This window comes from Girardinichthys multiradiatus, chromosome 8 (assembly GCF_021462225.1).
Source record: "Girardinichthys multiradiatus isolate DD_20200921_A chromosome 8, DD_fGirMul_XY1, whole genome shotgun sequence".
In the NCBI taxonomy this organism is placed as follows: Eukaryota; Metazoa; Chordata; class Actinopteri; order Cyprinodontiformes; family Goodeidae; genus Girardinichthys; species Girardinichthys multiradiatus.
The window spans coordinates 16936541-16962426 of NC_061801.1; the positions used below are offsets into that span (position 1 = coordinate 16936541).

Sequence of the window (25886 nt, forward strand, 5' to 3'; positions counted from 1 at the left end):
CCGGCAGTAAGGGACGCTGTCAAGCTGAAGAAAGAGTCCTATCGGCTGTGGTTGGCTTGTGGGAGGCAAAAACCCGGACCTTGGAGGAGTTCGGTGAGGCCATGGAGAAGGACTACTGGTTGGCCCCGAAGCGATTCTGGCAAACCGTCCGGCGCCTCAGGAGGGGGAAGCAGCTTCGCTTCGCCAACACTGTTTACAGTGCGGGTGGGGAGCTGCTGACCTCAAATAGGGACATTATCGGGCGGTGGAAGGAGTACTTCGAGGATCTCCTCAATCCTGCCATCACGCATTCCCTGGTGGAAACAGAGGCTGGGGACTCGGTGTTGGACTCTTTCATCACCCAGGCTGAAGTCACCGAGGTGGTTTAAAAGCTCCCGCGGTGGCAGGGCTTCGGGGTTGGATGAGATCCGCCCTGAGTACCTCAAGTCTTTGGATGTTGTGGGGCTGTCATGGTTGACAAGCCTCTTCAACATTGCGTGGCCGACGGGGACAGTACCTCTGGACTGGCAGACTGGGCTGGTGGTCCCCCTACATAAGAAGGGTGATCAGAGGGTGTGTTCCAACTACAGGGGGATCACACTTCTCAGCCTCCCTGGTAAGACCTATGCCAGGGTATTGGAGAGGAGAGTCCGGCCGATAGTCGAACCCCGGCTTCAGGAGGAGCAGTGTAGTTTTCGTCCCGGCCGTGGAACACTGGACCAACCGGTCCACATCTGTTTTGTGGACCTGGAGAAAGCATTTGACTGTGTCCCTCGTGATGCCCTGTGGGGTGTGCTCCAGGAGTATGGAATCGTGGGCCCTTTATTAGGGGCCATCCGGTCTCTGTACAAGCGGAGCAGGAGTTTGGTTCGCATTGCCGGCACTACGTCAGACCTGTTTCCGGTGCATGTTGGACTCCAGCAGGGCTGCCCTTTGTCACCGGTCCTGTTCATAACTTTTATGGACAGGATATCTAGGTGTAGCCAAGGGCCGGAGGGGGTCTGGTTTGGGGACCAGAGGATTTTGTCTCTTCTTTTTGCAGATGACGTGGTCCTGCTGACCCCTCTAGCCAAGACCTACAGCATGCGCTGGGTGGTTCACAGCCGAGTGTGAAGCAGCTGGGATGAAAATCAGCTTCTCCAAGTCAGAGGCCATGGTTCTCGACCGGAAAAGGGTCGCTTGTCCTCTTCAGGTTGGAGGGGAGTTCCTGCCTCAAGTGGAGGAGTTCAAGTATCTCGGGGTCTTGTTCACGAGTGAGGGAAGAATGGAGCGGGAGATTGACAGACGGATCGGTGCGGCTGCCGCAGTAATGGGGGCGCTGTGCCGGTCCGTTGTGGTGAAGAGAGAGCTGAGCCGAAAAGCGAAGCTCTCGATTTACCGGTGGTTCTATGTTCCTACCCTCACCTATGGCCATGAACTTTGGGCGATGACCGAAAGAACGAGATCCCGGATACAAGCGGCTGAAATGAGCTTCCTCCGTAGGGTGGCCGGGCACTCCCTTAGAGATAGGGTGAGGAGCTCGGCCATCTGGGAGGGGCTCGGAGTAGAGCCGCTGCTCCGCCACATTGAGAGGAGCCAGTTGAGGCGGCTCGGGCATCTATACCGGATGCCTCCTGGACGCCTTCCTCGGGAGGTGTTCCAGGCACGTCCTACCGGGAGGAGGCCCAGGGGACGGCCCAGGACACGCTGGAGGGGCTATGTCTCTCGGCTGGCCTGGGAACGCCTTGGGCTCCCCCCGGAGGAGCTGGAGGAGGTGTCTGGGGAGAGGGACGTCTGGGCGTCTCTGCTGAGTCTGCTGCCCCCGCGACCCGGTCCCGGATGAAGCGGAAGACGACGAGCACGAGTGGATTGATAAAAACATTTACATTTGCACTTTTAACCAAAAATGAGAGTGCTTAAAAGATGCAGGCAAGCATTAAAGTAACGATATATATTGCATTTCCAACCTTAAAGTTAAATGAGTTCATACCATGTTTCAGATGTAGTGCAGCTACTAGCAATTCAACTTACAAGAAATGTTAAAATAATGGCTAACATCAGATATTTGTTCAAAAGGTTCAGAGAAGTAATAATTTCCTTTAAAAAAACAAGGAAAAGGCATAAAGGCGAAGATATCTTCGGCTGCCACCAGATTCTTAAAACCTATTTGTATATATAAATAAGCCAACGGGTTTTTAGGATTCTCTTCTCTGAATGAAAACTAGAACTTTTCGTACTTATGGATCAGAGGTGCATCTGGAAGAGGACGAATGAAGCAAGTGCTGCAAAGAACACCAAGGCTTCAGCAAACCATGGTGGTGGATTAGTCATGCATTGGCGCTGCTTCCAATAACAGGAAATAGTGGGAGAAAATGTCATGTCTGTTTAGAAACTGAAGCTTGGTGTTATTGGACTAGAGCAGGCATCATATTCATCTGACTTGAACATCATTGTAAATCTGTGGTTTCAAAAAGGCTACAGGAGGCAAACCCAAGAATATTAATGAACTGGAGGCCTTGAGCCATGAGGGGCTGTGAAGTAAATCCGAGATTGCAGTAGTTAAAAGAGGCATTATGTTTTTAATTTGGATAATTATGTTCAAATATTAGTTTTGTGTTGAGCTATTTAACTTGTTCTTGTTTAATTTAGTGAAAATAACTGATGGTTTGTACATCTTACCAATCAACCTACAGTAAATTATCCCTTTTAGTGCAATTGCAAATGTTTGTCCTACATCAGGTATAAAATATTAGGATTTAGAAGTTATTGTTCTAATGTCTTTTGTCAGCCAACAGCAACAGTTCAGTCCTGATATTTATTCATCATTATCATTGAATCAATGAATAATGTTTGTATTAATTATTTGAGAGATTTATATGGAAAATGGCTCTTTCATTCACCTAAAGCAGGTTGAAACATGCTCGAACAAAATCTTGAACAGTATTATAATCGGCAAAAGGCTGGAATTGTTTAAAAGCAATATTAAATGTGTACAACTCATTGTACCAATCGGCACACATTTTTCAGAGCTTTGTTTTTCATAGGTGGTCTATTCTTAGTGAATCAGTCATAAACTAAGCAAATTAATACAGTCCTATAGAAAGGACATAGTGTGACAGCTTGCTGGCTTCAAGTTGTATACTTACATCCAGGTTAAGCACACAGGCACTGCAAACACCTGATGATGACCTTCCAAGTGTTTTATATGTTTTTTTTCCTGTGATATAGGTAATATTTCCAGATATAGAATACAGTTTTTCACTTTCTAGATTATTTTAAAACGTAATTAATGCATTCTGTCAACCTAAGTGTAAAATTGCTCCAACATTCACTGCTCGTACTAAAACATTTAAACCATGTCTGCAGGTAGAGTATCACAGATGTGTCCTTCCATCCCACAGCAGTAAAAACAACAAAAACACCTTTTTTTTTTCCTGTGAGCTCTGACTCAACCTCAAATATCCATAATAAGCTTGAAACTCTGGAACAACCTCACATCGCTGTGTCCCCTATGAATCATCAGTTCACCCACGTCTTCTCCGTGTGTCATCAGATCATTAGAAAAAATATCCTGCCACTCTTTTTACTAGATATTTGATTTCTAGCATTCACTTGGATTGAGTGTGCTGATGGAATAAATAACAAAACAGAGATGAAAAAATAAAAATACCCAGGGCAGGAAGAAATATATATATGTGGATGTTTTTCTTTGTACTGGTTTACCAAGGTTAGAATATCCTCCTTATAATTAAATTAGTTATGATTATGTAAAAGCATAAACCTATTAATGTGTGTTTTATTTTTGATTTGCTTGTTAATTTTGGTGAAGCTGCAGACATTTAACCAGTTCCTTTTTTCTTTTAGACAAGACAGTTCTTGTCCTGGTTTCCATTTTTCAAAATGTTGGAGGATCTGAGATTGACAAGGGGCAGAAAGTAGGAGGAAATGTGAAATTTTGCTTGAATGGTGAGTCAGCCCTTCATCATCAGTTAGGTTGTGTCAATCAGAAGAGTGCAACAACAGGTTTGGGTTGCTGTAATATCTAGAATGTTCTGTTCTTATTAGGCTTTTGGTCCATCATGTTATTGACTTTATTGTTATATGACAGACAGACCTATTTCAACCCATTTCTTGAATGCTTGGTTTATTGTGATCTAAAAGAACCCCACTTTGCAATACGCAATAATGCTGCACCAACATATTTTCCAATTTGATTAAGTTTCTGTCAGTAAATTTCCCATCAAAATAATTTATTTAAGTGGAGTCAAATTTAATCTAATTACAACAGAAACCTTGCAGAACAGGTCACTTTTTTATTTCAACAAATATACTGCCTTGCAAAAGTTTGTATTCCCTTTTTCACATTTTGTCACGTTTTGACCAATATTCTATTCATTTTGTTAGGATTTAAAGTGATAGACCAACACAAAGTGGATCATTGTGAAGTGGAAAGAGACTGATAAATTGTATTTATTTTATAAATGAAAAACTAAAAAGGAAAAACTGTATTCAGCCAGTAAAGCTGCAAGTCTTTTGAGTGTGCTTCTAACAATGGATTTTACATTAATGGGTGCATATTTTAACTCGTTCTTCTTTGCAAAATAGCTGAACTTCAGTTAGTTTGGATGAAAAATCTATATAACATCAATTTTCACATTTTGCCACAGATTCTCAATTAGATTTGTTCTGGATTTTGCCTAGGTCCTTCTGACTGAAGGACTCAGATGATTCTGCAGCCGTAGGGTGGATCAGAGATGGAAAAGAAGCTGATTACAGGGAGCTAGTGGACCGCTTTGTGGCATTGTGAAGAAACAATCATCTCATCTTGAACATGAATAAAAAAAAGGAGATGATGGTAGATTTTAAGAGAAAACAGGAATAAGTCAAAAACTATTTCCATCATGAGAGATGAATTAGAGGTGGTGGAGGAGTATAAAAACCTCGTTCACCTGGACAACAGACTGGAGTGGAGATGCAACTGTGAAGCCGTCTACAAGAAGGGACAGAGCAGACTGTATTTCTTGAGGAAGCTTAGGTCCTTTGGTGTTTACAGCAAGATGCTGCATATCTTCTATAAGTCTGTTGTGGAGAGTGTGATCTCTTCTGCCTTCATCTGCTGGGGAAGCAGCATCAGAGCCAGGGACTTAAAAAAGCTCAACAAGCTGATAAAGAAGGCTGGTTCTGTTCTGGGGACTCCTCTGGAGATCATTATGCAAAGAAGGATTCTTCATAAAATGAAGAACTTTATGGAGAACCCTGAGCATATTCTTCATGAGACAACAGAGTGTCTTCAGTCAGAAGCTTCCTTAGATCTGCTGTAAGACAGACGGCTACAGGAGATCCTTCCTGCCCACAGCCATCAGCATCTACAGCGGCTCTTTGAAGAAACCTGCATGATATGAGGTACAACATTTAATTTCCCTTTGGGATTAATAAAGTCTTTGTGAACATAATTGGATTTAATTAACTCATTAATATGCTTTCACCTGAATTATTCCATAGGAGCTCTGAGTTAAAGTTTTGGGTTGTTGTCCTGTTGGGAAGTGAACATTCATCTCAGTCTCAAGTCTGTTGCCGCCTATAAAAGGTTTGCTACGTGGATTTCCCCATATTTAGCTCCACCCATCTTCCCATAAACTCTGATCAGCATGTGGATGGTATCATCAGGATAATGTGCAGTGTTAGTTTTCAAACATAAATAGTGTTTTACATGTAGGCCAAAAAGTTACATTTTGATCTCATCTAACCAGAGCACCTTCTTCTACATTTGTGCTGTATCTCTGTGGCAAACTACAAACAGGGCTTCAGATAGCTTTCCATCAGCAATGGCTTTTTCCTTGTCACTCTTCTGAAGTCAGATTTGTGGACTGCACAGTATTAGTCCTGTCAACAGATCCTCACACCTAAACAGTGGATCTCTGCAGCTCCTCCAGAGTTAACATGTGTGTTTTGTTTGCATCTCTAATTAATACTCTAATTGACCTGTCAGTTTAGGTGGACACTCATGTGTTGGAAGGTTGGAGTTGTGCTTTACTCTTTCCATTTCTGGATAATGGATTGAACAGTGCTCTGAAGGATGTGGACGTCTTGATACATTGTTTTAAAACTTAACCCCACATTAAATTTCTACTCAACTTTATCCCTGACCTGCCAGCTGTCTTCCTTGGTTTTCATGGTGCTGTTTTTTCTTTAATGTTCTCTGCCAAACTTGAGGCCCTTAATGAACTGCTGCATTTATACTTAGATCAAATTGCACATGTGGTCTTTATTTACTAACAAGGTGACCGAAGATGACTGATGCACTGTTGGACTGGTGCAGCCAGAACAACCTTGAGCTCAACGCTCTAAAGACAGTGGAGATGGTTGTGGACTTCAGGCAGAACCCAGCCCCACCTGCCCCCATCACCCTCTGTGACTCCACAATTGACACTGTGGAATCTTTCCGCTTCCTGGGAACCATCATCTCCCAGGATCTCAAGTGGGAGCCAAACATCAGCTCCCTCATCAAGAAAGCCCAGCAGAGGATGTTCTTCCTGTGGCAGCTGAAGAAATTCAACCTGCCAAAGACTATGATGGTGCACTTCTACACAGCCATCATTGAGTCCATCCTCACCTCCTCCATCACCATCTGGTACGCCGCTGCTACAGCCAAGGATAAGGGCAGGCTGCAGCGTGTCATTCGGTCTGCTGAGAAGGTGATTGGCTGCAGTCTACTGTCGCTCCAGGAACTGTACACCTCCAGGACCCTGAAGCGGGCAGGGAAGATTCTGGCTGATCCCTCCCACCCCGGTCACAGACTCTTTGAGGCTGCGGTCCATCCGGACCAAAACCTCACGCCACAAGAACAGTTTTTTCCCATCTGCCACCAGCCTTGTTAACAAAGCCCGGAAACCACCCTGACACTCTCCCTCCTCCCCCCCCCCCCCCCCCCCTCCCCCGCTTTACTTGCACAATGATCACCTGCACTGTTGTATTGCTCTTGCATCCTATACTGCTCTATACTTACTCTCACTCACTTAAAACTGTGCACATATATTTATATTATATTGTAGATATGTTTATACTGTTTAATTTGTACTGTATTGCACCGACTATGCCAAAACAAATTCCTTGTATGTCCAAAAACGTACTTGGCAATAAAGCTTTTCTGATTCTGATTCTGATTTATTGAGGGGTATCAAAATGTCAATTCATACCATACTTTTCAGATCTTATTTTGGAAAACAAAAATTAGACATTGCTCTGTGTTGGTGTATCACATAAAGTACTAATCAAATTCACTGAAGACTGTGGTTGTAACTTCACTATCATAGTCAAGTTACAATTTACTCTTAGCAGTCTGTTGTATTTGTACTTGGATATTTTATGTGGAAATACACCTAAAGTCCACCAGAGGGCGCTGTTCTCTCTTTCACCTGAGCTGGAGTTGCTGCGCTCAAGCAGGAGGGTCTTGTCATGTTGACCGCTGCAGACCTATCGCTTCTGCGTCTCCCCCTGTGACGCTGCCAGCCTCATCTCCTGCCTCTCGTTCAGTAATCCCACCTACACCCCTCGGTTTGTCAATTTAAAAACCTCATTAGACAAACCGTTTGCTTCCAGGCTCTATGCGCGTAGGTGGAGAACACAAAACACTTCAAAATGTACCTGCATAGGTGAGACGCACAAGTACAAGAAGCGATAACTTTCATGTTACAAGATCTTTATTTTAGTTTGGAAAAACACTCCTGCCAGGCAGATCGCCCTCCGATGCAATTAACCGAGAAAGACGACTTAGTGAATGACTCCACGCCGACCGCTGCAACCCTCAAGTCGGACAGAAGCGCCGGGTCTCCGGCCAAAATGTGCAGCGAATGCTACGTGAATCAGTCATTTGTGAACGACGATGGAACCGTGAGCGCCCATAAACTACGGTAAGAGAGACACAGACAGAAGTTCTGGCTTTGTTTTGTTCAGGTAATAATATATTTCACCAAGTTTAATTCATCAACTCTGTGTTTGTTTTACGAAAAACATTGAAAAGAGACAATTTTAAACGTACACTGTTTGTTCATCCACCCAGGAACCTGTCCTCACCTGTCCCCACTGTTATTTGTTCAGCTGTCCACTGTTACATATATTACATAAGTGCAACAAAGATTGCAGTTTTAAAACTGAAAACAGCCAGCTTGACTACATACTGTGTCCCTATTTATTACATTAGTTATATTTCATTAATAAATACTGAGCAAATGTTTTGAAAACAGAAAGTTATTTTTTTTTTATTAGAGTGTTCTTTCAATAGAATCTGTATGAAGTACTTTATTAATCATTTATTTTTTTCCAGATGGTTTTTCTATTTTATTCTATTGTTATATTTTCTATATAATATTTTTCTGTGTTTCCGATATGCATTTAAACTGATTAACAAAATGATTGCCTCCTGGGATTAATAAAGTATTCTTATTCTGACTTAAATCCTCACTATCATGTCTTACCCAATCATCAAGTCCGGTGCGCTTCAAGAGACATGAGTACTGCCTTTGCTGTTGGTTTTGATTTGATTTGATTTGTTTAGCTGACGGATTTTCTCAAAGCTGCAGGGAAAATATTCCCTTCAATATATACCCAATCAGTTATGAAATAACTCTGACAAGCTTAATGCAGGATTATAGCAATCAAACATTGATGGACACAAGATGTGAGTTTCAAGGTATTTTTTTCTCTTTCCGTCTTTCTATCCAGTCTGTTTTGTAAATGATGCAGTCTGCGTTTCTAGGAGACTGAAAGCAGCAAAAATCTTTGCACCAAACCATCAGCACCTCTCTTATTATGACAATTTCAAAAGAGGATGCAACATTTTTTGCTGCTGCTGGCTATTCACTAAGTATAAAAAGTAACCCAATAATCTCTTAGAGACACCCATTTGTTCTTGAAAAGGCAAATTAATCAATTCATCTACTTTAATCTGTCATTTCTAATTTACCTCTTATGTTTAAATAATGAACATCAGTTTTGTTTGTTTTTTAAGTTTCTGCTATGCATCACTCACTATCAACATGCATTCAGACAAACATACCAGTGTATTGATATATTTTGCTTTTGGGGTGGATTTATGGTCAGATTTAAAGGAACTTTCTCAGATTTTGTCACATAATAGTCGACTTAATTGTTTTAGGGGCTATCCTTTTCCTTCCCCTTGCACTTGAAAACAAAATTACCTCTTGGAAACATGGAGGTTGCATCATCATGCTGTTGGGAGGCTTTTCTTTAGCAGGGACTGGGAAGATACTCAGTGTTGATGGGAATATTTATGAAACTAAATACAGGGCAATCCTAAAGGAAAAAGCATTATAGGCTGCAAAAGACTCAAGAATGTGGCAGAGGTTCATCTTCCAGCAGGACAACCCCTCTAAACATATAGTCAGAGCTCAGATAAAAACCATTATATGTCTTTCAATGGCCAAGTCAAAGATCAGGCCTAATGCCAATTGAGAATCTGTGGCAAGAGTTCTTAATTATGTGCTCTAACTTGAATTGTTGCTAAATGTGGTTTGATTAAAAGAGATGATGTACTCGTCTAAAATATTGTTTTAAGCTGAGAGCTTAATGAAAGCTGCACTAGCACACAATTTATCATTACACTATTTCATTACCCTAAATGATCCCACATTAAACTTTTAGACACAGCAGCTGTCTTTATCTGTCCCCTTTATATCAAGAAGTCCTTATGCATAATGGTTTGGAGAGACATTTGTTAGTTTGTTTTATTTTCTCATCTGTAAGCCATACCTATGTACATTCCTGTAAAATGTGACCACTTTCCACTTTTCCACCCCCTTTCTGTGTTTCTTTTCTTGTTTCTTTGCTTCTTTTACCATTCCCTCTCAGTTCCAGCACACTCCATTTATACAAAGTCCTTTTTTCTTCCCCGTCCTTTATTTCCCTTTTGTCTCTCTACTTATCTCCTCTCCCTCCTCTAGCTCTTCCCCAGCACCACTTCAGACTAATAGCAGCCGCAGCAGTGGCGTTATCCTAGATATCTCCTCGTTGAAGATGGAGCAGTTGGAGAGCGAAGTTCCTCCGCTACCGCCCCGTTTTCGTTTTAGAGACCTGCTGCTCGGGGACCAAAACTTCCAGAATGATGACAGGTACGTGGTGGCAAAGACATCGGAAAAAACAGTTGCTCACCCACCAAGTAGGTCCAGAGCTGCTGCAGTCTCATGGTCATCAAAGATTTGGGAGAAACTCCAGCTGTGTACCATTCTGACAGTATCAGTAAATAATACTAACTCTGTCAACTAACAATTTCAACTGGTAGGATTTCAGATTAAAATGAAGCAAATTGTTAAAAATCTCAAATTGTTTTGTGAAAATGTATTACTCCCTTTTGACAACAATCACCAGGGTTAACATTCAGCATAATAGCTGATAATGATCTGCAACTGCAGCTCCCCTGGGTGTTTTACAATAGGATTTTAACTCAATATTTTGCCTGTATTTACAGTTTTATTTTTTGTGTTTTTTTTACTTCCATTCATTTAACAGCCTATAAACCCATTCAAATCCCACTGGTTGTCAGGTGCCTCTGGTGTTTGAGGACTTTACGCACAGTTCTCTACATGAGTTATGTTTTTTGTTTTTTTTTGGTTTACATTTTATAGTCCTGACAATCTTAGGCAAATGTGGCCCAAATCAGATTTTTGTGGGGTCAAGTGACCAGATCAGACTTTTTAAAAGTGTGAACGCTCATATCTCGACCATATCAGACTTTTTCAAGTCACATTTGAGCCACATTCACATGTGGTCCTGAATCCGACTCGTATCTGATCTATTGGAATGTGACTCCAGTGGGAACGACCAAGGCGCATTAGATGTGACTTTTGCGCCCCCCAGCAGGAAACGGTAGCAGTTAGCAAACAGACGGGGGGGCTAGAATAGTACTGCACAGAAGAGAGACAGCGGGATGTTAGAGCTAGTTAATAAACAGAGATAAAAGTTTAGTCAAGTCTAATTGAAAGCCTCATAGGAACCGTCTGGATGTGGGACGTAGTTTGTATTGTACAATTTGTATACAACCGTTCAAACAGAGGACTTTAAAATGCTATCGAGGTTACTGAGCATGTGATAATCTGCCTCTGCTGCAGTCCGATACACTAGATTGCATCAAGTCTTCTGCCTGTGGAGTTGAGAGGAGAGGCGCAAATATATATGATTAAAAGTTGCCCTCAACATGATAAAGTTCTGAAAGAACTCGGTCTCTGTAAAGTTGTCAGCATCCCTGCCCCACCATTGCTGGCTTTGTCTCCACATCCAGTTTGTTGTGCTGAATTGTCAGTCAGATCTCCCTAAAACGGAACAATAAAGAGTTTCACTCTCCTTTTATTCACGTGTTTCCCACACAGAACCTGCTGACAATAAATGGCATCTGTTGAGCACTTAAACCATCACACCTATTTCTCTGTGTTTATTGTTGTGCTGCGCTTGATGACGCTCGTATTGTTCTTATGCCCATGCAGGTCAGTTTGGAGCCACAACATTTTCAACGTAATGTGAACGACAACACAAAAAAATCAGATTTCTTAAAAAATCAGATTTGAGCATTAAGACCTACAGTGTGAACGTAGCCTTGTTATTCTACATTCTTCTCTTATCGCCTTGGATTTAGTTGTAAGGTGACGCCTCTGTTGCTGTCCATGGTTCTGATATTTAGGACTGCACAATAACTTCTGCACCTCGTTTATTCCTTTTAACTGGTCCACTTCTTGCAGTCTTAAACAAACATAAGTGTATTTTAAAATGTTATACAGTTATGTTATTTGCACATTTGCTTTGATAAAAAAAAAATTTGTTAAATTGAGTTTTGGGTGAATAATTTTTTTTAACCCTAACCCTTAAAGCTAAAGGGATTGCTGGAACTTTCCCATTGCAACTGAAAATACATATGTTATATTCAGTCTAGTTTTGCTTGTTCTTCATCAGCTTTTCCCCTGAATTTCTACCTTTTTTTGGAGATCTTAGTGGTATAGATCCCCAAGTGACCTATCTGATCAGGCCATCTGTAATGCATCCAAAAATTAACAATGGTACTACTGTAATCAGTGGCAGATCTTTTTTTTCAGATTAAGTGCAGGGCAAACATGCATCTCATCAATGTCTATGGAAAAATGTATAAAATCATCCTGGTTTTTCAAAACTATTACCTGCACAAGTCAAATATATGCAAACCAATGTGCAGTTGCAGTGTTTGTAGACCTTAATGTGTTGAATCCTGAATCTACATTCGCCATGGAGATGATGCTGTAACACTTCTTTGGTGTCATGTTAATGAAACTTATAAAGATGACTGCCAAACAGAACCGGTGATTATCCACAGTCATTAACGATATTGGCCAGCATGTCAGGCGATGGAGCAGGGCAGATCAATAATTGTATCCTCCACAGTAAATAAACATGTAGAAACTGATATTTTTGCAAAATCTTTTTTAGTTTCATCAATTGAAAGTAGGTTCAGTGATGATGGGGTGATTTGGGAATGAAAATGTATTTACTCACCAAAAAGGGTTAAAACTTTTTTTCAGAAATGGCAGATCAACTCAGTGACTCCATCCAGGTCTCGATCCTTCTAAATATTTAAGGCAGAAATTGAAACAATTGGTACATGCAAAGCTCCATTCCAGAAGGCAGTCACCTGCTAAATGAGCCTAGTTAACTTAACTCACTGGCTCCATTAATGGATGATTGGCCGACTCAATAGCTGTCAGTCCCACTTCCAATCAGCAGTGATGTCAAACAGGACTGTGAACTAGGGCATCTTCTTTTTGGTTGGGTATTTGCTATTATCCTTTAAGAAACATCCAAGAACCTTCAGGCAGATCGCCTATTCTGGGGCTCTACTCAACCTCGCTTGTTTCAGAGCAGACACTAAATTCAGGGGTTTTACTGTATTTGAAATTTATTTAGCTGATAATGGTTCACTGGTAGCATAAACCCTTGACATACTCTCCTAAACCATTCACCAGAACTGCTAAATGTTTTGGACTGACTCACAGCCCTTACATGCCACCGCTAGCAAAAAATGAAAATATATACATGTCTTGCACCACCCTGTCACTAGACTTGCCTATAAAGAACCCACGGTGCTCTTAGATGACACCAGATTGAACACTCACAAAGTTCACTTATCTGGGCAGCACAATATTATCAACTGCTTCACTGGACACACAAATTGAGTGTGCTGCTGGCTCTGCTTAAGATATCCAACTGTAGGGAGGTGAGGCATGGAGCCCTCATCAACGACGCCCTAATCAGATTGACATGCAGCCTCGGTGGCATCTACATCCCTCAATGAGGTTTACTTGGCAAGATAAGGTCTCCAATACTGTGGTCCTGCCCAGGGCTGCAATGCCTGTGGCCTCAACACTTGTGATGTGTGCCTAACTGTTCTAACCATCATGTATGTCCAGAGATTCACCCAAAATGTGCAAATTTAAGCTGTTCATTCCCAACACCTGAAAATTATAAAAGAAGAAGAAAAATGTTGCTTAATTTCACCATAAGAGTAGGAAACCAAGGGACCCCTGCTTTGAGAGACAATAAAGAAAAACAGACAATGAAGAATCTGATGTTTTAACCATCAAAAAACTCACAAGGCTTGACCTCAGATTCAGACAGAGGAACATCATCATCTTTCATAATGGATTACTAAAGAGATATATGAGATTGTAGCAACCTTGTCGCATAGATGAGAAAAATGTTACTTAAGGCTTCACAAATTCCAAGCTTAAAAGCCAGAAAAAGTGGGAATAAAGTACTAATTGTATTAATGTGGTTCATAATTCAATTATTGTTTTCACTACTTGATCTGAAAAATATGAAAAGTACAGCAGAGTAGTTTACTTACTTGTTAGAAGTATCTTTTGAAAGCATGATTGTTCGGCTGCTAGGTAAAATAATTCACAGCCATATTTGTGTGTTTTTTCATGGTAAAAAGCAAAGACAACTGACTAAACAACCCCCAAGATTAGGAATTCCTTATTTTGCCAGAGGTTTTTGTAATATTAATCAAATTATTTTTCACGAAAGTCAAAATATTGCTGAGAATATTTGAGAGTTTTTCCAGTGAAGCGGAAGTCTAGTAGCTTGAAATAAAAACCTTTATTCCTGTTGCTGCACTATTTTTCAAGCGCATAGAAATTATTAAATGTGATTTTGCATGTGGCTACAGCAGAAAGCCTTCATAGTAGACGTCTCCCAGTGATGTTTTTAAAACATTTGTATTGGTTAAGTGAACACCACCTCTGTCTGAGCTTATAGTCAAAGGTGACCTTTATTCTGACTGTCCTTGTAAATAATAATTGTTTTCTTTTTGGTTCAGAGGCCAATATTCCCAGGTCTTATTATCGTTTTTCTGTTCTGGCCCTTACAATGAAACTCTTCTCCTGCAGTCGATAATGTTGTAGGAGCTAATTGATGCTACAGGTTATATATGCAGTGATCATCAGTTAACAAATGTCACTGGTCACATCTTAATAGGGATCATCCATCATTCAAATGTTCCTTTTTAAAAGGTGAAAGCAAGCTAAAGAAAAACACATAAATCCATACAAAGAGGAACAGTAAAATATCATTCATAATTGCAGCATTGCTGTTTTTTTTCCCTTTTTTTCCCATTTTAAGTGCTCTCATTATCCTGTTTCTAAGGGGAAACCTTTCGGATCTAAATATAGCAATGGAAAATGTCATATTTTGCAGGCACAAGTGGCCCACACATAACTTGAAAACTACGTTAAGTGGATGTACCTGCGTAGGTGAGAGGAGGTTCAAGTGGAGTGGCCTCTTCCGGTATTTTCAAAAGAACTGACTCATGGAGGAGGTTGTCTATAAATTAGCACTCAAGACTTTTTTCCTTGTTTTGCAGAGATGGAAAGAAAAGTAAGGGAGAAATGTGAAAGGAGCAGTCTTGTTCTTCGATAACTTAATCTCTTTCAGGTTCTGCTGGTGTCATTTCTTGCCAAACCTTTCACATCATTAGAGCATGGAGAGACCCAAATCAACACCAACACTGCAGCTAAACGATTAGAACAACAAATAACAAAAGAGAAAAGAAAAAGGAAACATATTTGCAATAACAGAATGATCAGCTAGGCTTGTTCTGCTGGTGCTGTTAGTTCAGCATGGCCTTGGATGGGAGCCTTGAAAAGTGTCCTGGGACCTCGTTGCTTTCTTTCTGTTAGGTATACGGCTCTAGGATGTAGGGAGGGTAATTGAGCATTATAATCATATCCCGATTTATTGTAGTATTTATTGAAATAATAACAAAATGATGATAAAAAGTATTTAAATTCATCACATTGTTTTTGCCTATAGAGTTCCATAAACAACGAACACTGCTCTCATAATAAAGCTTAACTATTATAAAATAGGCCACTTCACTACACCACTTACAATGAGTATTGCAATTGTACTGCTTAGCAGCACATAAAAATTGCATTAAATCATATTTTTACATATATTAATATCTGTTGATGCTCTCGTAGAACGAACAGTAGTTAAAACAAATGGGTAAAAATCCCAGCCATTAATATGCTTATTATTATTATTATCATTATTGACCTTCATTGTATTATTATAAATAGCAAGACAAGCAAACAACAAAAATCTAATCAAAGTAAATGAAAAGACAAAGAACACATTTCTGGATGTTGTTGGCCATATTTGGACAATCTAAATACTAACACAATTTGCATGCATCAGATTAAACATACAACAGTGTTTTTATTATCCTTCACCATGTTACTCTTAGTGTGTACAGTTTCATCATGTGCTGCAGTACTTTAACATACGGTTATTCATATCATGGTAACGTTGCTGTGGCAACAGATCCGTGCACGAGTTGGGGAGAAAAGACTGTAGACAACTCTAAAAATATTCCCATTTCTCAAAATAAATGATCAAACACAGTGCAGAGCAAATTCTCTCCCAGTAGCTCTAATCAGAGTGTGTTTTTTCTTAAAAAGCTGAACAGTGATTATTTTCCAACAGACAGGCTATGTTACTACAGATCTACATGTCAGTGCGTTATAGTGCAGGAATTAAGACTTGCTGCACGACGCAGCAGCTGGTTTTCCTGCACAATGGACTCAGAGACCATCATCCATACCTGGATCAGTCCGTCTACGGGAATTTGGACGTCGGACCCTTTATGTAGTGACGTCGGGCAAAGGTAGGGTGCTTGATGTCTTAAAAATGGTGGAAGTGATCTCTGTAAACCAAGAGGTATGACACCATGGGGTGTTCATGTTGTTTTTCATTCCTCGGGTGAGATAGATTATACGCATATTTATGGGTTTTGTGGTTGAGGAAGGAAGAAAAAAATGTGTTTAACAAGTTTAATAAACAGGCTCCAACATCAGCTGGGATGCATTTAACTTTACAGTTGCTTATTTGTCGGGATGAATCAGAACTTTAAATTAATATGTTTATCTTGTTTACTGACATGTCCACGGCAATATGTGTTTCAGGTTAACATTGGTGTAATTGTTGTTACTGAATGATTACAGCAATTATATATCCCTTAAGCTGACAAAACAGTGCAAACCACATTTAGTTTATTGGCAAGCCTTGAAATAAATAATCTTTTATTGCAGAAGGATAACCTCCACCCTGACAATTTAAGAAAAATCCAGTCTCGAACTTTACTATATTTATTGAGGTGGGGGAAACGTCATGTTGAGAAACAATTGTTTCACCAGTGGAGCTTTTATTGGTGCCCTTGCTATCTTTGTGCAACCACATTTTGCCAAATGAAGAGTAATTGTCCAAAATTTCACATGGTTGGAACATAGAGGGAGATGGCACAGTCTCCTGAGATCTTCCATAGTCCTTGCTTCTAAGCTTCCTCCTCAGGTTTTGTAAAAGATTCAGGTCTGGGTACGATAATGACCATAGAGAAAGTAGATTTATTATCTTAATATCTGTTGTTCTAGCCTTATGCTTTGCATTATTATTCATTTGTTTACTCATTTTCAGTTTACCGGCACAGTCCATCAGACTTTTTTTCAAGATCTCCCTGATTTTTCTTTGTTCCTTCTTTTGGACTCCAGTGGATTTGTTTTTATACATTTAGTCTGTTAACTGCCACATTAACCTTTTAAATACAAGCAGAGGATTTCTGCTGGCTAAAGGACCTTAAATATCAGTAATTTTTCATATGTCATCTGACTAATTGACAAGCTTAAAAAGTTGTTCATTTCTGACCCTTGTTTTACTAATACATTTTGCTGTGTAAAATCATCTGTTTTAGCACTTTAAAATTACTTCAAGGCCAAGAATAACTTGATCTCAATTGAAGCTCATCTTGTTCCCTGAAACACTGAAGTGACTCCACAGCATGACTGATGTCAGACTACTTCAGCTTTGTAATTGCATAGGAGCTAATAAAGGAGCATCCCATGCATGTGCACGTGTGTGGGCAGAGGAATGAGACAGAAAGACAGACAGAGATCAGTCTGTAGGACTCTCAGTATGACAAGCAGCTCTCTGTTGAAGTGTTTCAGCTTCCATAACTCATCTCTGTCTACATGGTTTTGCTCTTTTCGGATATTTAATTCACTCATCCACTCTCTGTTGGACTTTCTGCTCTCTGCAAGTGGAGTTTAACCTTCAAGTCATATGCACTACGTTATTCTTTGCATACACTATTCTCCCTTGGTATGACAGCCATATTAACCCAAAAGGTTGGATGAACCAAAATGTGACAGAATCTGCATAGACACTGAAACCTGTGAACCTTTATAAAATTATTCTAATCCAATACGTTTGTACTTTCTCTTTTCCTTTACCCCTAATGGGAACTTCCTTCTGAGAGCAGAGTTTTGAAGATTATTCATTAATGCTGTAAAGATTCATCTTACTTTTCTAAACTGCATAGCAGTGTGGCTCCTCTTTTCTCTTTTTCTATCTTTGCACATGCAATGTCTGACAAACGTACCTCATTTAAAGTAATTCAATTCAATTCAAAAATACTTTATTAATCCCAAAGGGAAATTAAATGTTGTTGTAGCTCATATTATGAAGGTTTCTTCAAAGAACTGTTGTAGATGCTGATGGCTGTGGTCAGGAAGGATCTCCTGTAGCGCTCCATCTTACAGCAGCCTCTGACTGAAGACACTCTGTTGTTTTAGGACAGTCTCATGAAGAGGATGCTCAGGGTTCTCCATAATGTTCTTCATTTTATGAAGAATACTTCTTTGAACAATGATCTCCAGAGGTTCTAGAGGAGTCCCCAGAACAGAACCAACCTTCTCTATCAGCTTGTTGAGCTTTTTAAGTCCCTGGCTCTGATGCTGCTTCCCCAGCAGATGATGGCAGAAGAGATCACACTTTCCACAACAGACTTATAGAAGATATGCAGCATCTTGCTGCAAACACCAAAGGACCTAAGCTTCCTCAACAAGTACAGTCTGCTCTGTCCCTTCTTGTAGATGGCTTCACAGTTGCATCTCCACTATAGTCTGTTGTCCAGGTGAACACCGAGGTATTTATACTCCTCCACCACCTCCACCTCTTCTCCAATGATGGAAATAGTTTTTGACTTATTCCTGTTTCTCGTAAAATCTACAATCATCTTCTTTGTTTTAGTCACGTTCAAAATGAGATGATTGTTTCCACACAATGCCACAAAGCGGTCCACCACCTTCCTGTACTCAGCTTCTTGTCCATCTCTGATCCGCCCCACAACTGCAGAATCATCCGAGTATTTCTGCATACAGGAGTCTGTCTTGTACTGGAAGTCTGAGGTGTACAGAGTTCTGTAATCATTCTTTAATTGGATAAAGAAATTTGGAGCAAGGAAAATTCTCTTTTAACAGTAATGTATGTGCTGCTACAGTGCCTTGCAATAGTATTAATACCCATTGAACTGTTACTAACACAAACTCAATGTACTTTATTAGGGTTTTATGTAATAGGCCAACACAAAGTAGTACATAATTGCAAAATGAAAGAAAAATGATACATGGTTTCACATGTCAGGGAAAGTATACATTGGGTAAAATGGTGCAAAATGACATTCTGGGGGATTTGATAACTTACCTTTTTGGAGATTTGAGATTTGGGGATTGAAGAGGGTCAATGATTGATCGAGTGTGGTAGTTTGAGCAGGGGACATTTCTTGTGTTATAAAACATTCCAGCAGATCTGTTTGTCATTGTTACAACTTCTGCAAACAATAGATACCTGATGAATTTCTAACTCTCTGACTTTTTTTTGTTGAAATCGTACTGACTCAATTTCAAAAAAATTGTATCCATACACAGAAAATCTGGAAAGTATGGTGTGTATTTGTATTTGGGCCACTTTGTTCTAAAACCCCTTAATGTAATTTAGTGGGAAAAAATGACTTAGAAAATCACATAATTGTAAACAGAGTCCACCTTTATGTAACTTAACCTGAGTATGAATTAAGCTGTTCTGTCTCTCATCATGCACATCATCCAAAAAACTGAAAATGAATGGCACACCTGCGAACCAAGAAGCCCACGGCAATTCTGGAGGAATTGCAGAAATCCACACCAAGGTTTTAAAATAGATTTTCAATCACCTTCTCCATCTGATCGGACTTGAGCGATATTGAAAAGGAGAATTTAGTGTAAAGCTGGAAGAGACATACCAAAAATAATTGCACGGAGCTATACAGGTGTGGGGAAAGGGACACGCTATGTCAAATTATTAATAAAGCTGGCATTATACTATTACTATACTATACTATACTATACTATTTTGTATTGCACCATATTACCATGTCTGAGTGAGCCGATGGCAGAAACCTTTAATTTTCCTTCCTGTTTACCATATGGACTACATCAACAATATACTGTAAGTAAACAAATTAAATAAAAAAGAAAATGCAATATCGCCTCCTTTTTATCACATCAGTAGATCCTGGTTTTGTTTAATTTACTGTCTAAGCAGAAGAGGTTATAGATTTTTATTTGATTAAAACAAGTATTAATGTTCTCTTGAATAAGGAAGTCTTGACAAGTTAGGAGGTCGCATTATAAAATAATTACTAATTTTGTATCTCCTCATTTTAATTTCCTTCAAGAATCCTTTCTCCAAGCTGATAGCTTATTTCAAATTGCATGATCTGCACTTACCCAGCTTTGTAATTGGGAAACAAAATAAGAGATGGATAATTACCCAACTCTCCTAAGGCAGGATGATTAGAAAAGCAGCAGCATGAATATTCATGCTGTACTACCATCTCTGTTTAGTACAATCATCTGTGTGACCTCCCTCGGTTTGTTTAACAGATTTTTGACAGTTCTCTCCTTTCCTGTTAGGGTGCAGGTCGAGTTTTACGTAAATGAAAACACCTTCAAGGAGCGTCTGAAGCTTTTCTTCATTAAAAACCAAAGATCAAGTAAGTGGGCGGTGCAGCAGTATTTCTTAAAATGTGTCTGAAAAGGCTGTTAGTGCATTAAAATGGTTAATTTTTGGGGCTAAAACAGTAAAAGTACAAACATTTTTTAGAAGCTGCAGCGACGTAAAAATGTCCTGATTTCTCTTTTGTCTACAGGCCTTAGGATTCGTGTGTTTAACTTCTGCCTGAAGCTGCTAACCTGTCTGCTGTACATCATCCGAGTGATGACAGACAGACCTGGTCAGGGCACCAGTGGCAGCCACAGCTCGGTGCAACAAAGCACTCCAAATGGCAACAACAAATGGTTTGTTCACACCAGAGGAAGTGTCTTTGTTGGGTAAAATGCAATAAAAACACACACATTTCTCTCTATTTACACACTATTAAAATCAGAGACGGTAAAAGGAGAGTAATGTGAATTAAATGCTAATGAGGTGCAAATTGATGATTGAAAAAGGTGATTTGGTTTTGTGCTGAAGGAAAAGTTAACAAGCAGCTGCTTTATTGTTAAAAGGACTCCTGCTGATCAAATACATTTGAACTACAGCAGTTTTTCTATAATATCCGTTAACTCAAGAGGAATCCCGTACACAAGCATCATCTTGGTGAAACTGAAATCTAAGTTACATCACTACATTTGCTAAATCGATTGATACGCTTTGAATGAAAGCCATGTTTTTACCTCAAGGTAGCACATTCAATTCAATTCAATTGACTTCAATTCAGTTCAATTGACTTCAATTCAATTCAGTTTTATTTATATAGCGCCAATTCACAGCAGATGTCTTCTCAAGGCACTTCACAAAGGGTTTGTAATGGTGCGGGGTTGTTGGGGAGGTTAGAATAAACTACTGAGTGTTAGAGTTTGGCCATTTTAGAATGGCCTATATGTAGGGTTGCTAAGTAAATTAATAAACTGATAAAGTTTGTCCATCTAGAGCCCACTGGTGACCACTGTTATACTAAAAACCACAAGGACTGGGATACCTCTCTCTGTCAGACTGATTATAATCATTGGAAAAGAGAAGGGGTCATACAGGTAGCAGAAATGGAGGGTGTGTTTGCACCTCAACCATAACTGAGCCGGTTTAGGCTAAACCTGACTCCCCCTTACTCCATCCAACAGAGATGGAGGAAGGCAGAGGTAAAAATAGTTGGAGAGTGTGGTTTCCTGTTGCATTGTGTGAAAGGTGGGTAACTTTAAAATGGGCTAAGCCAATTCAATCAAATCATACAGATTTCAAGTCAGGTACATTCCAATTAATCCTAACTATTGAACAGTGTAGTCAGATTCAGTTATTTATTAAAATTGGTTAAAAAGTTTTTCTATTTAAGGAAACATGTGGAGGCAGCTTATTTCTAAAAGATAAATAAAATCCTAATAAAACAATTCCATAAGTCATTCAAATCCTGTAGTTAACCAAGAACTTTACAGACTTAATTTCAGCTAAAGACATTGAGACGTTTTACTTTAGGTGACATTTAGGAAAGTGGTGGGTTTACCTTGCCAAAGTACCAAACTTCAGATCTTTGGATTCATTTCTCAGCTTCCATTGCCTGTTTGTTTTAATTTCTTTTTCTGCCCGTCATTGCTGTGCTGCAGTGTCGACTGCCAGTGGAATGGATCAGTGCAGGACAGAGAAATTAACTGGTGAGTCAAAAAAACACAATTGTTTTTAAGAGATTTCATTTGCTACCTAATAGCAGTGATTTTATTGGTTAATTTGGTACAATACATTTTATTTTCTGATACATCTATGCTTTTTGGATAAAGGTCTGAAAAACGATACATACATTTATTCAGAGGTACAAAACAAAATTCCATGTTAAAAATACTACTGTTTTTAACATAGTAACAAAATCCTTAATTTAAATTGATTTTTAATTACTAATCCATACTTTTCTATTTCCCTTAGATATAAATATGATAAGACAGTTTCTCTTAGCCATTTGAAAAAAATAGAAAGACTAGTGAACATGTCATTCATGTAAAAAATATGTGGGTTCATCTTTATAAGTCTAGAAATTGCTACAAGAAAATAGCTCGTACTCGTACTCGTCGTCTTCCGCTTTTCCGGGAGAGCAGACTCAGTAGAGACGCCCAGACGTCCCTCTCCCCAGACACCTCCTCCAGCTCCTCCGGGGGGAGGCCAAGGCATTACCAGGCCAGCCGAGAAACATAGTCCCTCCAGCGTGTCCTGGGCCGTCCCCTGGGCCTCCTCCCGGTGGGACGTGCCTGGAACACCTCCCGAGGAAGGCGTCCAGGAGGCATCCGGTATAGATGCCCAGGCCACCTCAACTGGCTCCTCTCGATGTGGAGGAGCAGCGGCTCTACTCCGAGCCCCTCCCGGATGGCCGAGCTCCTCACCCTATCTCTACGGAGGAAGCTCATTTCAGACGCTTGTATCCGGGATCTCGTTCTTTCGGTCATGACCCAAAGTTCATGGCCATAGGTGAGGGTAGGAACGTAGACCGACCGGTAAATCGAGAGCTTCGCTTTTCGGCTCAGCTCTCTCTTCACCACAACAGACCGGCACAGCGCCCCCATTACTGCGGCAGCCGCACCGATCTGTCTGTCGATCTCCCGCTCCATTTTTCCCTCACTCATGAACAAGACCCCGAGATACTTGAACTCCTCCACTTGGGGCAGGAACTCCCCTCCAACCTGAAGAGGACAAGCCACCCTTTTCCAGTCGAGAACCATAGCCTCGGACTTGGAGGAGCTGATCTTCATCCCGGCCGCTTCACACTCGGCTGCGAACGGCCCCAATGCATGCTGTAGGTCTTGGCTAGAGGGGGCCAGCAGGACCACATCATCTGCAAAAAGAAGAGACGAAATCCTCTGGTCCCCAAAGCAGACCCCTCCGGCCCTTGGCTGCATCTAGAAATCCTGTCCATTAAAGTTATGAACAGGACCGGTGACAAAGGGCAGCCCTGCTGGAGTCCAACATGCACAGGGAACAGGTCCGACTTAGTGCCGGCATTGCGGACCAAACTCCTGCTCCACTCGTACAGACACCGGATGGCCCCTAATAAAGGGCCCCCGATTCCATATTCCTGGAGCACCCCCCACAGGACATCATGAGGGACACAGTCGAATGCTTTCTCCAGGTCCACAAAACAGATGTGGACCGGTTGGGCAAACTCCCATGAACCCTCAAGTACCCTGTAGAGGGTATAGAGCTGGTCCAGTATTCCACGGCCAGGACGAAAACCACACTGCTCCTCCTGAAGCCGAGGTTTGACTATCGGCCGGACTCTCCTCTCCAATACCCTGGCGTAGGCCTTACCACGGAGGCTGAGGAGTGTGATCCCCCTGTAGTTGGAACACACCCTCCGGTCCCCCTTCTTATAAAGGGGGACCACCACCCCAGTCTGCCAGTCCAGAGGTACTGTACCTGACCGCCACGTAATGTTGAAGAGGCGTATCAACCATGACAGCCCTACAACATCCAGAGACTTGAGGTACTCAGGGTGGATCTCATCCAACCCCGAAGCCCTGCCACTGCTGAACTTTTTAACCACCTCGGTGACTTCAGCCCGGGTGATGAAAGAGTCCAACCCTGAGTCCCCAGCCTCTGCTTCTAATGTCCTCAGTTGAGGTCAGCAGCTCCCCACCCCCACTGTAAACAGTGTTGGCGAAGCACTGCTTTCCCCTCCTGAGGCACCGGACGGTTTGCCAGAATCGCTTCGAGGCCAACCAGTAGTCCTTCTTCATGGCCTCACCGAACTCCTCCCAGGCCCGAGTTTTTGCCTCTGCCACAGCCCGGGCTGTGGCACGCTTGGCCTCGCGGTACCCGTCAGCCGCCTCAGGAGTCCCACAAGCCAAACACAGCTGATAGGACTCCTTCTTCAGCTTGACAGCATCCCTTACTGCCGGTGTCCACCACTGGGTTCTGGGATTGCCGCCGCGACAGGCACCGCAGACCTTATGGCCACAGCTTGGCTGAAAATTGTAAAAAAGATGTGGGTTAATCTTTATAAGTCTAGAAATTGCTACAAGAAAGACCAAGAAAAAACATTTTTTAAATGGCTAAGAGAAACTGTCTTATCATACTGATCAAAACTTGACCTTATCTACAGTCAAAACAATAATTAGAAAGTTTAACGCAGCTGGAACTTTGGCAAACCAGGCCTGATGAGAACCCAAATTATTTTGCCACCACACACACATAGAAGCATGGCAAGGGAATTAAAAATAGCTTCAAAACTCACCATCAGAGAATTGCAGCGGTAAGTGGGATCGTGGGGTCATCAAGTCACCATAACAACCATTTGTGAATATCTACATGGCAATCAGTTGTTTGGGAGGCATTCCAGGAAAAAAATATTTATATTCTACCATCACAAAGAGCTTCTACTATAAATACTACTGGGACATTTACTGGAACCACTGGCTTTGATCAGATGTGTCTAAGATTGAGCCTTCAGCAGTATATCCTCCAAGTGGTTTTGATGGGTAGTGGATAAATGAGTAGAAAAGCATTACCACTGTTAAGTATGGTGGAGGATCGGTGATGTTATGGGACTGTTTTGCTTACAAAGACTTTGGGAACCTTGTTAGATGTTAAAAACACAAGGAGTCCTAAATCGGGCCACCTCTATTAAAAAATTAATATATCTTAACATGGATTGTGTTTTTGCACATCTTTACCAAGGGCTGCCAACATAAGTTGAGGGTGCAGTTCAATCTTCTGTTAATCTCAGTTCCTGTCATTTAAGAGGGTATTGGCATTTGAATTGGAACATGGAGGATGTTGCATGCTCTCTTTCTGCTAGGGACTTGATCTTCTGGGTGGAGAGGAAGGCTCCAGTCTGGGCCATTCAAGTGAGTCACAACAGAATCAAGAGTGAAGTATGTTTTACCTGATGAAGCAGACATTAGGGTCTCTAACCAATGTATCTTCAACATATTGTTGCTGTTTTTATGAATTTACCACTTATGTTTATTCCTTGGTTTGTTTAGGTGATTGTGGCCATCATTAGTTTCCTGGAGACTATGTTGCTCATGTATCTGAGCTACAAGGTGAGACTGAGATGTAACTGAATAAAAACACATTCTGCACTCCAACATGATTGAGGCATTCTGTACAATGAATTGCTTTCACCGCGTGAGACTGACAATCCGTAAGTGGTGCAATTAGCCCAAGTCATTTGTCACAGCAACAGTAAGGATCTGTGCTAATTACAGGATCTGGTTGAGGTGAGGAAGTAAGTGGTTGATGAGGATGACAGTTTGTGATGGAAAAAAAAACAGAATCTGTGCTGTGACTCACACTCCTTTCTGTGGTTGCAGATGATAAACCAAAAGTCCTTGTGCATGTTTTTTTATTTTTTATTTAGGGGAATATTTGGGAACAGATATTTCAAGTTTCCTTTCTTCTGGAGATGATCAACACAGTTCCCTTCATAATTACGGTAAGACCTTTTCCATTTCTAAAATACTAATCTTTCCTGTGAGAGGGTATTACTGCTGCTGCTGTTGCCTGCTTTAATGCGTCATTGTCTGTATATATATTTTTTGCTA

The 25886-nt window shown here is 40.9% G+C and overlaps 1 protein-coding gene across 3 annotated transcripts in view; it reads left to right on the forward strand.

The window, feature by feature from the left end:
• Positions 1 to 7533: 7533 nt before the first annotated feature.
• The window catches only part of kcnt1a (potassium sodium-activated channel subfamily T member 1a), a 53494-nt gene continuing 35141 nt past the window's right edge, over positions 7534 to 25886 (forward strand). For 2 of the 3 annotated variants that reach the window (XM_047371708.1, XM_047371709.1), the window contains exons 1-8: positions 7534 to 7868; positions 9918 to 10085; positions 20280 to 20359; positions 20516 to 20663; positions 21963 to 22010; positions 25139 to 25187; positions 25326 to 25385; positions 25703 to 25777. In XM_047371708.1, coding sequence (XP_047227664.1) covers positions 7645 to 7868; positions 9918 to 10085; positions 20280 to 20359; positions 20516 to 20663; positions 21963 to 22010; positions 25139 to 25187; positions 25326 to 25385; positions 25703 to 25777 — 852 coding nt within the window. In that variant the 5' untranslated portion in view covers positions 7534 to 7644. Of the gene's footprint in view, positions 7869 to 9917; positions 10086 to 15901; positions 16160 to 20279; positions 20360 to 20515; positions 20664 to 21962; positions 22011 to 25138; positions 25188 to 25325; positions 25386 to 25702; positions 25778 to 25886 lie in introns of those variants that run through there. The other variant, XM_047371710.1, reaches the window with a different exon arrangement.